This window comes from Pithys albifrons, chromosome 3 (assembly GCF_047495875.1).
Source record: "Pithys albifrons albifrons isolate INPA30051 chromosome 3, PitAlb_v1, whole genome shotgun sequence".
NCBI lineage: Eukaryota > Metazoa > Chordata > Aves > Passeriformes > Thamnophilidae > Pithys > Pithys albifrons.
The window spans coordinates 79,355,021-79,369,342 of record NC_092460.1 but is presented as its reverse complement, the minus strand read 5'-3'; the positions used below and the strand labels follow the sequence as shown (position 1 = coordinate 79,369,342).

General features: G+C 38.2%; 1 protein-coding gene across 10 annotated transcripts in view; it reads left to right on the top strand.

Moving 5' to 3' along the window:
* The window catches only part of CADPS2 (calcium dependent secretion activator 2), a 298,773-nt gene that overhangs the window by 142,738 nt on the left and 141,713 nt on the right, over positions 1-14,322 (top strand). For all 10 annotated transcript variants that reach the window (XM_071552501.1, XM_071552500.1, XM_071552505.1 and 7 more), the window contains exons 7-8: positions 3,395-3,506; positions 12,819-12,958. In XM_071552501.1, coding sequence (XP_071408602.1) covers positions 3,395-3,506; positions 12,819-12,958 — 252 coding nt within the window. The remainder of the gene's footprint in view (positions 1-3,394; positions 3,507-12,818; positions 12,959-14,322) is intronic.

The window sequence follows — 14,322 nt, the reverse complement described above, 5'->3', positions numbered from 1 at the left end:
TAATTACTATTGATAAAAAGGAAGAAGAAACAAATAGTTGATTTGTTGACTGGAGTCTGACGAGGTGTCATAAAAGAAATACCCAGGGGGTAAAAAATGTTGAAGTCTGACAGATACTGAGCACCAATATTATTTCAGAACACTAAAGTAAAAGAGTATTTCAAAATAGGCTATCTTATGTACATCTGTATGCTGTACTCAATCTGTCCCTTGTTTTGGGTTATCCTTAATAAATCCTAATTGCCTGGTTACCTTTGTGGCACAATCTTTACAGCTCAGAACTTTATTTCTAACAGGACTGAAGTTTATTAGTAGGTGTTGACAGTGCAAAATACAGCCAGCAAAGGCCATTCTTATTGCTACACTTCATTTCATACTGACAAAACAGAGAAATGCAAATGGCAAATTCTTATTAGCATGAATGTTCATATGGATTAAACTGCAGCTGGGAGTTCAATATCATACATTTGGATTAGGCTGTCATTTCTCAATTCTACTTCAGTTATTGCCTGATGCATTAAAAGTATACATAACAACATAATAATGTGCCTTTAAATATTTAACTTATAGATATACTCAATGTGTTTCTGGATTATTGTGTCTCCTTTACTCTTCTTTCTTGGAAGAAGCAAACTAAAGTGAATATGGTACCACTTCTCTTTTCACTGCATTCTCTCAACTTCTGATTTCAAATGGTATGAATTGATACCTTTGCAACAATACAGAGCTTCAAAGAAACAAGACTTGTGTTCTAGTAATCCACAAGGAACAAAAATATGAGCTGTGTGTACTTTGCTGTGATATTCACAGCTGAGAGGAACATTAGATGCTCACAAGTAAGCATGATGCTAAAGAATAAAATCTTAGATTGGCATTTTCTAACAGAACATGATTTCTCATATATTCTTTCATGAGAAATGATGTTAAAATCTAATCAGTAGATTCTGTGATCATCTAAGAGAAAATTCACTTCCAAAGGCATGTTCCTAAGAGGCTGTGAGCGTGAGCTGAAGTACTTATCAGCCAGAAGCATGTAGATCAGTGCATGGAATATTTCTACCATAACCATCAAGCTTTAGGAATTGACTCAGACCACTGCTTTTCATCCCAAGATTTTCACTTACTGCTGCAGGTGGAACAAGGGATGGGAGAAAGATGTCAGTCATGGTTACTGATCACATCTGATGTTAAAGGTGATTTCTAGTACTACATGCGTGCCAACAACAGGTGGATGACCCCATGTTAATCCCATTCACATCAGTCTCACCCTGTGCATCTAAATTGGAGAAGGAACAAATTCTGTCAGTCTGCCTGGGCAAGGCTCATGTGTGCCCCATGCCTCCCTGCTACGTCCTGCAGAAATGGAGCCTGGATCTCAAGAGAAAGCTGCACCAGTCTTTGAACCTGATGCTGGGGTGCTCAAACTCCACAAAATGGCATGGCACATACCTGCTGCTCAGCTTGCAGAAGTTGAGTTGCTGATGATATTCTCTTCTTTAAATACTTTGGGTCTCTTCCCTTTAGTTAGCATGACCTCTGATTTCTCTTCTCTTCTATATGAGTTAATGCTGGCACTAGATCTTTGTAGAGAGGGTTTGAGTTTGTTTTGTTATTTAAATGAGAGTTTCTCTTGTTGTTTTTTGGGGGGTTTTTTTGTATTATGGCATGAACACTTTAAGGTTTCTGTAAGCTCAGGGAGAAAACAAACCTTGGACCTAAGGCAGAAAGTGCAGCTATCAAAGTGCTTAGATTGTGTTTGCAATTTCAAGGGAACATTCTTCTTGCATAGTGGTATCTGGAGACAAAACTGAAGATACAACTATCATGCTTTATGAGGGTGCTTTCTCCTTGGAAATCTCCTTTCTGTATTGTGACAAAACCTACCCTTGGGATTGGTGCTGTGAAGTTCAGTAGCACTAGGTATTGTCTTATGCTGCAGTTGCAACATGTATCATCAGGTATTAAAACAGGTTTTCTCCCACTCAACAAGGTAATTTCTTGTCAGAGTTCCTATTTCAACTACCTTTGCAGAGACTAAGTCTATGAACACCACAGACAGAAAGTAAGCGTCTATCTAATCCAGAAAAAGCAAAGACAGAATGTAGCATAAGATTTGGTTAATTTGCAGTGAACCTGACTTTTGTAGTCTGCACAGTCAGCTACCTGTAGGACTGGTTTACACAGAACTGCTGCTTCCTTAAAGCTTTTGGTTTTGGTTACATATTACTGTCTTGAAGTCTATAAGTCATGTTAGTTGAAGGATTTTCTTTTGCGTAATGGATCCCTTTGCTGGAAGATTACTTCTGTATGTTCACTTTCCAACAGTGCAGAGATTGTGTATTCTTGAATGTAAAATAAAATTATTGCTTCTTCTAAATGAGGCCCAAGATTTTGACTTGTGTAATGCATACTTTTGTAGAACATACTCTTTTAAGTTCACCTGTGTTGTTTTTTTATTTTATTAGTTTCTGCTAGTTGTAATATCTTCAGCAGTGAAAAAATGAAGAAAAGCTGGAGTTGTGCTTACTTTTTGCACTTTGTTTGTGCCTAGTACCATAATCAGAATCGGTATAATCCATGCAATGAGCTCCATGTGGTTGTTTGGAAAAATGGAATAGCTCATTGAAGGAAGTTGCAACCTAATTTGATTAACTTTCCTTTTTTTGTACCACTAGCATAGAGAGCGGGAGGAAAGGCTGAAAAGCCAAGTGTCAACTGAAATAAGAGATTAACAACTAGAAGTCTGTCTGCCTAATTAAGGTTCTCTAAAAGCATGAAGCCTTGTGGCAGTAATTATCTTGCAGAGTTATAGTCACTCTGATGAATAACACTTTTTTCCCTTTTTTTTTGTGTGTGTGTGTTTACATTTTTCTACATTTTCATACTAAATTGTAACATCTCATAAAATATAAGATTTTCTCTGCCTAAGTCTCTTAATTTCTGCATAATATGGGCACCTGAAGTGAATTGAGGCATGATTCTTTGCTGAATAAATATGACTTGTATGCACAAGATAGTGACTATTATATGTTTCATAGAAAATAGATCTCTCTTTATTTCCTTTCATGCTTGGTTGTGTTTGTCCTTATGAGGCTATAATTTCAGTTATTTGGGGTTTGCCATTAAAATTTTTTGAATTGATTTTTTATTAAAAAAGTCATACAGAGAACTCCTGATTTGTTTTAACAGAGAAAAGCCAATTTTTCCATGTAGATATTTGATCTTGGATTTTCAAAACTGTACTTCTTTTTTCTTTCCCACCCTCTTCTTCCAAAAGTTTAAAAATTAAGTTCGAGGAGTGCATTGATAAATATTCTGCCAAAAAGATTACAGTCCTATCACTATCAGGCTAGTCCTCAGCCCCAGTTAAATTCTATTATTTTGTTTATTGCAGATGGGGAACCCAAGGGGATTTCACCACTACTCACCCTCGGCCTGTTGTCAAAGTAAAACTCTTTACAGAAAGCACCGGGGTGCTGGCACTTGAAGATAAAGAACTGGGAAGAGTGAGTATTACATGTAGGCACGAGAAATATGTGAGAAATGATGGGTAGAAGTGCAAATATTGATAAAACATGCTATAAAGGTATAAGGCATTCAGTACCGACCTGCTCTGCTGTGGCTCTACCAAACACTGCTTTTGCTGTTAAGGATGACTTTTCCTGGTGTTCACAATGTGATGTGTTGATGTGGATTACCTTTCAGAAGCTTACATAGGGGTTCCATGGATGTTCTCTTTGTCTTGTTTAAAACTTTTTTTAATTTCTACATGATATACCAATGCTTTCAGCTATTAGGAGTGAAAGGGAGAGATAGAAGACTTGGCATGTAATAAATACAGCAAACAATTGGGGAAGGGAAAGGAAGAATCTAAGTGGTAAGGATAGAGCAGAATGGGAGAGGGGTCATGAAGATAATATGTCAGACAAAAATAAGATCTATTCTTGTACTCCAAGAGAAAAGGAAGAAAAAAGCCCTGGACACTTAAGGTTGAAGTAGAACTGGCTTATATATTTATATGAAAAAGGGAAAATTAAAAGCAGACTACAACATAACACACACCCACACGAGTTAGATATAACAAATAATTCCTTCACCTCCCCACGCAACAGAAAACTGAACTCTTCTGAACACAAATCTCACCATTCTAGTTACAAAACCACTTAAGAGAACTCAATCTCCCAAGGGACAGACCCTAGCAAAGAGAAAATTAAGAATAAACATTTATTTTTCTGTAGATAACATAGTGGTGAGCTGGTGCTGAGTATAATCAGCAGAGCAGCACAGAGCACATCCACTGAGCAGCACAGCCATCTGGAGAAGAGCAAACTCCTCCTCCTCCACTGTATTTATATCTCAGTTTGTGTCGTGCGGTATGAAATATTTCTTTGGTTGCTTAAGTCAGGTGACACCTGTCCCTCCTAATCTATGTAACACTATCAGGGCCTACTAAAATTAAGGCCTACTCTAAGCCTACCTAAAAACTAAGGCTTAAACTACCACCTATAGAAAGAGTAAAGTAGTGTGAATGAGGCAGAGGGTCTGCAAATCTCCCCTTCTTCTCCTGTTGAAGTTTTCCCCTCTGACATGTAGCACATGGAGGATAGCTCACTTTTTAATGCTCAATTCTACAATCAGAGTCCTGGCTGTTTTTCATTCAGCTAAGCACATCTTTCTGGACAGAGCAGGGCTCTTCCCTCTTTTGTGTGTTCCGAGCAGAGGTGGCTACGCAGATATAGATTCTCCCACAGATTGCATCACTTGTTAAGGTCTGGACTGTATCCCCACGATTTCTTCTTCTTGCCTGATCTCATGTCCTTCTAAGGGGCTTCCAAGGTCACTTGATCAAGGGTGGCTGAGGTGAAGGTGGGATCTGTGTAGGGAAGGACACACCCTGGCAGAAGCCAGGCAGGCAGCATGGCAGGGGTAGAGGAGCCACAGCAGTGCAGCTGAGCAGACTAGTGTCACCAGGATATCTGGATTCAGAAGAGGTATTGAAAGAGTGGACTTACAGGAACTACACAGTGCTACTAAGCACGGAGAAGTTTCATCTCTGTCCCTCCTTGCTCAGTCCTTTCAAAGAACCAAAAAGGAAGTCAGTGCCAAGGTGAAGGGCAGTGGAAAAGGGACTATGTGGCCATTGTGAACAGTAACCAGCACAGTCACTGTCTAGGAGTCAGAGAAGAAATACCATCAACATAAGGGGCTAAAGGATCACAAGGGTTAACAGGATTCTTTGGCTCTGCAACCTTAAATAGTCAAAGTTCAAGTACCAGTCTTGGTCTGCTTTCTTGCACTGCAGCCTGTCCAACTTAATAGGACAAGAAGTTAAAAACATTTAAAATTTAATTTTAAAGAATGGAAACATTTCAAATGTAATATATTGAATATAGCTTTTGCCTTAACTGTATCCTGTAGCCCCAGATGGTTGGTCTGTGTTTATTTTTCACGGCTTCCTCTCCCTGCACACTCCTGACTGCCTTCTGACACATCTGTATTTTTCATCTGGTCAAACCAGTTTAAGGAAGGTTTCTTGGCTGGAAGGTATGAGGGGAAAGAGAGAAAATAAAGATAGGTAATTGAGAGGGGCTAGAGTGAGCTCAGTGCTCCGTTGTTGGAGTCTGACCAGCTTTCCCAGAGACAAAGCAAAGTACATAAATGATGAGATAGGGAATAGCAATCTTCTGTTCTTACTCTCCTGTTGCTTTTTGGCAGAGAGGCTGCTTGCTTTTATCAGATGCTCTCAGATTTGACAGTTTGTACCAGAATTAGGCTACTGAAGTAATCTCTTTGCTGTTTTTTCCCCTTGTCACAAAAGATAAAGGCCATCACCTTCTTTACCCCTTGTATTAAAGCTTGTGCTGAGATTGGAAGTAGCAAACAGGAGTACCCGAGAGATGCTTTGATACTGCTTTTATACTTTATAATCCACTCCTGATTTACCAAAAATGCCCAGCCCACATCCTTGCCAAAAAATTACCTTCTGTAAAAGATAAGTCAGTAAAATACAAATCTCCCACAAGGACCTTTTCTGCAAGGTCCTTAGCAGCGGAAAAAAGCATGAAAAAGGACATTTTGGCTGTGTATTAGCCTGTTTCTGTGTCTGTCCTTCTGCACCTCTCAGCTGGTCTGACAATACTTGGGGTTGCTGATAGGCACCTTGCAGCTTGTGGGAACTCAGGAGAAGAGGGAATCTCCCAACTTTCTTCTCTGGTTTAACCAAAATATTTGAGAGTGGTGTTTTCTAGCTTCAGGGGAGATTAGGAGACTATTTGACAGAATTTTTAGAAAATAATTTGAAGGTACTCTTATGGTATGCGTTTTAGTTTTCAAAGACTTCTTTTGTTGGCAATGTCTTTGTTTTCAGGTCTGAGATATTTCAATTTGAGTAGCATTTGAAAATATGCAGGATCCCACTGAATAAGATTAATTCTTTACAAGTTTGGCAACTTTATGCCTGGTCTGTACACTGCAGTGACTTACACAAGTACATCTGATTCAGCTAGGTTTCTTATGCTCTGCGAAGGTCAGAAGATACTTCCTACTGGTATTTTTCCTTTACTTAAAAATTGAACTCAAACCTTCTCCTTCTGAGGTAGGCTTACTGTGGGCATTAATTCTCATCGGTCAACTTCTTTCTTGAAAGTGTGTGTCTTGACCTGATACCACTTCTCTACATTATTGAAGCTTGCATTTCCAATAACCTGCAGTTATTCTGAAGGTTTTGTTCTGTTTAATCTATAATTAGAAATAGAAGGCAGCATCAAGCTACATGATTTGAATTTTGAACTTCCATCACATACTGGAAGGTTTCTTCTGCCACCAAGGGATCATTTTTTGGGGAAAAGAGATCTAAGTTATGAAATGTGCAGCTAGCAAAAGTTTCCATTGACCCCATCAGTGCATGGCAGTCTCTCATGAACTTAAGACGAAGTCCCTGATATCAGCACTACAGATCCCCCATTTCAGAAGGAGACACTACTGATTTCCAGAAGTAACTAGTTCATGGTGGATCAGAAGGGATGCAGACTCCTGCTTTCAGTAGAAAAGACAGATTGTACATAGAACTTTATGTACTCCCAGTTTGGGAGCTCAGGCTGAGGGCTGCTCAACCTCTGTGCAGAAGTCACCAGGTGAACACCAAGAGACAGGAAGGCTGTTGTCTGTACTTTACATCTTTTCCCTTCAATGCATTTAGGATGGAATTAACTGACTGGAAGTAATACTGACTATGTCACTTGTCTGACATGTCGCTTTTCATCTAAAAGAACCAAAAAATCCAGTTGTGAATGCCAAGAGATTTTGCTTGCTGCGGGATATTGTCCTGGCTCCCTGCTGTCTACTTTGTTTTCAAACAAAAACAAATCTTAACCTTTACTGTCTGTTCTACACAAACTGGAGAACAGTTGAACAAAGAAAGACAAAACAGAGACGTGCTACACTAAAGGAGAAAGGATGTTATTTTGATTTGGGTTCTGCAGAACACGAGCTTCTGGAGTGGTCTGTGCCTGTGATTGTGCAGACCTCCGCATATAGTGAACCCCTCACTAACTTCCAGAAAGTGAGGCAGGCTGCATCTTTGAAGCTAAGTTCATGCTACTGAGCTTACTTTGTTCAGATATCTTTGAAATGTGTGGTACAGGTTTTATATGACTGACACCGATCTGGCCACTTTAGTAATTTTTGTATGTGCATACACAAGGCAGAATTGATGTTTGCATTTATACATGCAACTGAGAAAGCTTGAAGAAGCCTTCAGTTTGGTGTAAATACTTTTGAAAAATCAGCCTGGTGGTTTCTGAAACTCAGGAATCTGACACCACTTTTTCTTATTCAGTACTTTGTGTATGAAGATGTTCAAACCTAGTAATTCAATGTGACAGCCATTGTGTGTGCTTAGCACACATGTGTATACAATATGAGAGCAGCAGGTGGTGTTTGATTGCTGATACTTCTTGAATATAAGAATATTTTCAGCCTTGTCATTCTGACTATTCAATTAAAAGGGAACTATTGTTTCACAGCCTCCTTGTCACAGTCAGCTCCTGCCAGCAATAATTAGCTGTGTAGCTAGGTGGGATTTTAACTTTAGAGTTGTTACTCTGGGTTTGTTTTAAAGTCATTATAAAATAGCTATACTGGCTAGGTACCTATACTTGTGTGACTGCTGGGTTTCTGAATGCTGACTGCACTGGGCACATTGTTTATCTTCTGTGCCATATCCAAAGAGCCTCTGAGCGGAGACAATTTTGTTCTGTCACTATCTTAATTTAAAGCCGGCCATCCTGGAGACTGTGGGGTTTGAAATTACTGAGGTTTCTGAGGTCTTTCTGTTCTTTCTTTTTTTTTTAAGTTTGGAAAAATGATAACAGATTACTTTCATTCCCCATTTTTCTCTTGCCCCTGAAGTAGTCTGCCTGTCACTGCCCTGCCATGTCTTGCTGAGTGTTATTGTTTCTATGCTGACAGGGGGTTTCTCAGTATCTTCTTTGAGAATGCCTCTCATCAGAAATGCTTGAGGTATTTTTCATTGGGGCGTGCTCTCTGTAATAGATATAGGGGAGAGTCTCATAAAATTTTCTAGCTTTCCTGTTGAGGACCACACAGTTTGAAGAAAGGATAGGAAGCTGGGTGCCAGAAGCAGGAGCAGCTACCTGGAGTGGCAGGGAGCTGAGGTGGATTGGTAGAAACCAGGGCAGCCCCATCCATGGGGCATCTCTTTGGGAATGGGACCAGGTTGAGGGTTTGGTCTACTTTCTGAAGATGATCCAGGCTGCATTATGAAGAGGAATATGTGGATAGGCTGCATCTTTCTTTTTCTTTAAGGTTGTGTGGTGTGGGTTGTACTGAAGGTAAGATAAGGATTTTCTGTAATCGCATGCTGAGCGTCACTTACCTCTTCAGCTAGGGCATTAAGGAGCAGATGCAGATCTTCACTTTCATCTTTTTTTTGCTTGTGACAGTGAGCCAAAACTGGTTAGCTCAGAATTATGATTACCGAGTCTGGTGCCCAAGATATGAGATCACCCTTGTAAAATCAGTCTCATTTCAAATACTTGGATCAAAAGAGTGGGTAACAGCAAGCGCTTGGGTTCACCTCTTGAATATCATGGGTTTTATGGGCTTGGGTGGAAATAGGGAAGGGGGAGCAGCTGGAATGCAAGGATAGAAGTTGGCTAAAACAAAACTCAGCTACAATTGTGGGATAGGGGAAAAAGTAGAGAATATCCTGACTCTTGATTTTTCTCAAGTGTGCTTATGACTCAGCAGTCTGCTTGACTCTTACCTTATACCCTTTTGAAGGCTGCATATTCTTTTGACAACAGGACAAGTGCAGCCAGGAATGGTTAGATTGAGAGCTTTATGTCAACATGAGAATACCAGCGGGAGGTATTTCTGCACAGCGCTTTTGACTCTGAACCTTCTGCTTGGTTATCTGCTCTGTGAAAGCAAGATTTTCTCCAGTTTGGTTTGTTCAAGCTTCCATAGTTCTTTGGACAACTCAACTTACCTTTCATACCTTCAAAAGAAGATAGGATCAGTGGGCCAAAGATAGAGGAAGGTTAATAGTTGCTTGTCTGGATTGACTCTTTGGCTCAGGTATACTTCATTTAACTTCTACTGTGATCCAGCTGGGGACATAAATATACAACTGAACCACAAAAATGATGGTTTGTTAAGTCGTCAGATTATATCAGCTTTATGTCTTTCAACCTGTCATCTTTTAAACCCAGAACAGAAACATTTTCATTCACAATTAAGAAACAGTGCTTTGAGAACATCACTTTGCACAAATGCATGCAAGTGTTGCTCTATGATATTTAAGATTTTTGCTTTTATTTTACATTCAAAGAGGAGAGGCATTAAGTGAACTTGACACTTTTCCAGTTACAGTGTGGTCTAAGGAACTGCAATGCTAGATGTAATTGAAACACATGGTCAAGTATTTTTAATGATCATGAGATGATTGAATTTACTGAATTATCTCAACCCACACTGTCCTGATACTATTAATTTGCCTTAAATGAGTTGAAGCAATGCAATGCACAGCAGTTATGTTCACCGTGTAGCATTCTGATCATTAATACCTCATTATACTTTTTAATGTGGATTACCTGCTAGTTTACTTGTAGTAAACACAGTCCTAGACTAGCAACTCACAGTTCTTTGTGCTGCTGCTGAATAACCTGCTATGGTGATATCCACAGGTATATGAACAATAAAATAAAATAAAATAAAATAGAAATCATAAATTTATGAAGTAATAGGAATTTTATGGAATTTTTAGTTCTAGGCACAGTGAGAGTATCTCGTAGTTGTGTTTTATATCTACCAGAGAAGACACATGAACTGATACCATTTCATTTTTTTAAAGTATATTATAAAACAACTAGAAGATTAAAATCCCTTCAGCCGTGTTGAAAGGAAATCTGAGACAGAATATCCTAGAAAGTTTCTCTATGGACAATGACATCACATTGCAGTGTGCCATAGTGGAGAGAACATTTTTAAGAGCAATTTCTGTAACTTCTTACTTTTCTTAAGGAAGAATTGCTAGGTGTTTTGGTTTCAGTGATTTTGTGGTAGCTTACACTTTGTGCCACCTGATGGTGTGGTACACAGTGGTTATCACTGCATGTAAGGACAGTATTAGTATGAAGGTTATTGTGAAGATAATTATTGCCTGTCAAATGCTTAGTGTGCATGTGCATACATGTGTTTGCATGTAACAAAAGTTTGGTTACAAATTTCTTTCAGCTCTCATTGTTTAAAGCTGGAAGGCATGACAAAATGTAAAACAAAAGCAACACAGTGCATGCTTAAATAGTCTGAGAGATACTCATTGTGAGAGCTTTGAATTTGAAGCTCCATAATACTTCTTTAAAAATTCAGAAAAGAAATTGTCAGTGCTGAAGTTATGAATTAATTATGGTCTTTTCTGCCTGTATTTTCATCAGCATTCAAAAAACTCAAGAAGTTGACAGGTGAAAGATGTCACTCGAGATACATGAGCTGTAATAAGCTCTTACAGGACAAAGAGAACTGCAGCCTGTAGGAAAAAAATTCTTAATATCACCTAAAGTCCTATGTGAATGCCAAGTGATGAACTGCAAGGAATGAGTAATAATTCTCTTTATATAATCTTGCCTTTAAAGGTATAAACAAACTAAAACCTTTTGCTGTTTTATACATTGGAACACAAAAGTTGCCATACTCATAATGCTTTCAAATGTTTTTAAGGGGTGGCTTTTACTCAGAATGAAAGTCAGAAAGAAGGAATAAATTCTGATAAAAATAGTGTCTTCTGTGTATCTGAAAAAAAGAAAAAAAATAGCCTCCTGGTTTGTTAAAATAAGAATATACTGATTCTTCTGCTGTCTCTTTAAAAGATACTGAACATACTCAATACATTGACAGGTTATTTCTTGCACTGGTGTTAGGAAGGTCGCATACTTCATTAGGGGTGATGCATCATATTTCTCTGCAGGACTGGAGCTCCTGTAGTAACTGGCAGGAATGTGTTTCTGCAAACTATTGAGATGAGAAGCTGAAGGACTTCCACTTACATCATCTTTCAGATTATTAGATCTGAATGACACTATTGTACTATTTTTGCCTTAATAACACTAGTTAGTTTTATACTTCCTTGGAGATGTTTGCTCAAATCCTTGTTTTAACCTTCATAATAACAAAGAGGAGAATATATTGTGGTTTAGGTATGTGACACAAGGCACAAGTACTATGTGTAAGAAATTACCTTGAGAGTTAACATAATGATTAATTTTAGTTTTCAAGAAATAAAAGATAAGAAGAATGCTGCTTCATGTGAATGGTAATTCAGAACTCACTGAATGTATGAAAGTCTCCCAAGTAGTGTGCTCAGAATATTTGAGTCTAAATTGATTCAAAAGTAGTGCTTATAAGAATGAAAGGAAGTTATGTTTCAGCAGCATTTAACTGCTGAACATGTCACTGTGGGTAAGGATTTGATGAAGCAATAATATTTAATTGTACTGGCTATAAATGGCTAAACTTTTTGGGTGGTAAATAAATATTTAACAGCTTGTGACTGAGACTGATCTAAAATTAACTGTTAGATAGTAGTTAGTAAAACTGTCAAGACATTTATATGAATGTTTTAAAAATTAAATATTTAGAATTCAGTGTATTTTTTATTGTCTGCCACTGCAGATGAAACAAAAGGTTTGCATTATATCCCATATGAACTGGACATAGTATCTTACATTTGTTATATTCTGTTTGCAGCAAAGATTCTTTGGAATTCATCTCCAGTTTCTGCAGTTTTTACTAAAACTGACTTTTACTAGTGCTAATGATGAAAAAATGGAGATGGTAAGAAGGAGTATATTCTGATTATCTTCTCTCAGTGTCACCACTGGAGGCCTGATCCATTGCATAGTGCTACAACAAATTGTTTATTCAATAGAGTGTTTCCAGCAGAGCACTCAATAATATAAAAGTTTAGGTTCCTGTTTATCTGTAGATGATCATTTTGCAATGCCAACTGTTCCTTTTTGTTTAAAACTGTTAATTCAGAATGTCTTAAAAGGAAGAAATTTTATTAACTCTTCATATGAAAATTCCAGTTTGTAAGAAAAAGGAAGGAGTTCACTTTGAAAATTTGTCTGTTAAAATGTTGAGTCAGCTGGTTTATTAGATTTATGAAATCTTTTTTAGTCATCTTTCATACTGAAGGAAATGCAACGAGAATCTTTACTGCTTAGAAGTTTCCATTAAAGACTACCAGATGTTGGTTTTTTTATCAACTCATTGAAATTTTTCTTTATGACTTGCAGGTAGTGTTATATCCAACCTCCAATAGCCCAAAGTCACCTGATCTGCATAAAATGATAGTCCCCAAAAACAGCCAGGACAATGACTTGAAAATTAAACTGGCAGTGAGAATGGATAAACCACCTCACATGAAGCACTGTGGGTAAGTGTCCATTTCCTGGCTGTCAGTATTTTATTATTTTGCCTCATTTTACCTGTGTTTGAACTGTGTGTATCTAAAACCGTAAAGTTTTTAAAGCATTATAAATGTCTAAAACAATTCCTACATATGACATTGTGCTAGATCCTCATTTTTTGCATGAAGTTTTAACTAGTCAAGAATATTTCAGATGGTCAGTGATGTGTAAAGAGAGATGATGAGCTAAGTCTGAAATGCAGAACTAAGAGTACAGTCTCATTTAGATACTGGTTTTGAATGGTGCAATTTGTAGCGCTTTGTTTAAAAAAGATATTTAGGAGAAACATATTTTTCTATTAAAACAGTATTAATTATATAGCTGAATGTGACGGTACTTGCCACATAGTCTCCCCTTTCCTGTTTGTATCTGCTGTATGGTCTTTCTCTTGAAAGGAATTTGTGTACCAATACCAGTTTAAGGGTGTTTTTCTGTCTAAAACAATAGATTATTGATAAAGACAGCTCCTTTAATGGACTGCCACCACTATTCCTCAGCCACGCTGCAAAAAGAGGTAGTGTTGCTGACAGTAAGCAATGCTCTATCTGTTGTTATAAAGCAAACACAAAGAATCAATGTACCGTCCATACTATTTAGATTTCTTTTTAGTCTCCTTCCGATAGTATTCTGCTCATTGCATATAGGAAGTAATTGCCAAAATTCTGTATGTATGATACTGTCCTTTAAAAAACAACCAGACTTATTTCAATTTTGGCAAAATCTTAATTCACTGGGCTGAAAATTCCTGGGTATCAGACTCATCCCTCATTTTGATTTTGGGAAAATTAGATGGAAATGATCAGGACTTTAACAATGAGACTTTCTTAATGGAGACCTGTGGCTGATGACCAGCAGGGGTGAGGAGAGAGAGGGAAACCAGTTGTGGAATCAGTGGGGAAACTGGAGCTGTTGTGCTTGGAGTCTGTGACTGAGATGAGAAAACTTCAAAGTAGAGTGCAAACACATGAATAGGGGAAACTGGACTGACTTGGAGTGGAGAGGACCTGGGGAGGAGAGAAAAATGTTTGTCTGTACTAAAGTATGATGCTCTCTTGTAAGTCCCCTGCTCCTGCCACATTCATTTGAATTCACCAAGTACTTCTGAATTGTTTTGATAATGGTGGCACACCTTTGTGTAGATTCAGCCCACCATCATGCTTTAATTTTCCTGCTGCTTGAAGATATTCAGCTGGTTGCAGTATTCAGCAGGGTGGCACTGTGCTGCTGCCTGCCCTCTTCAGCAGGTTTGTCAGAAGGCAGCCATGGAGACAGGGTGATGTGCACATCAGTAATGAATAGTATGCAGAAGATGGATCTAATTTGCGTGTCA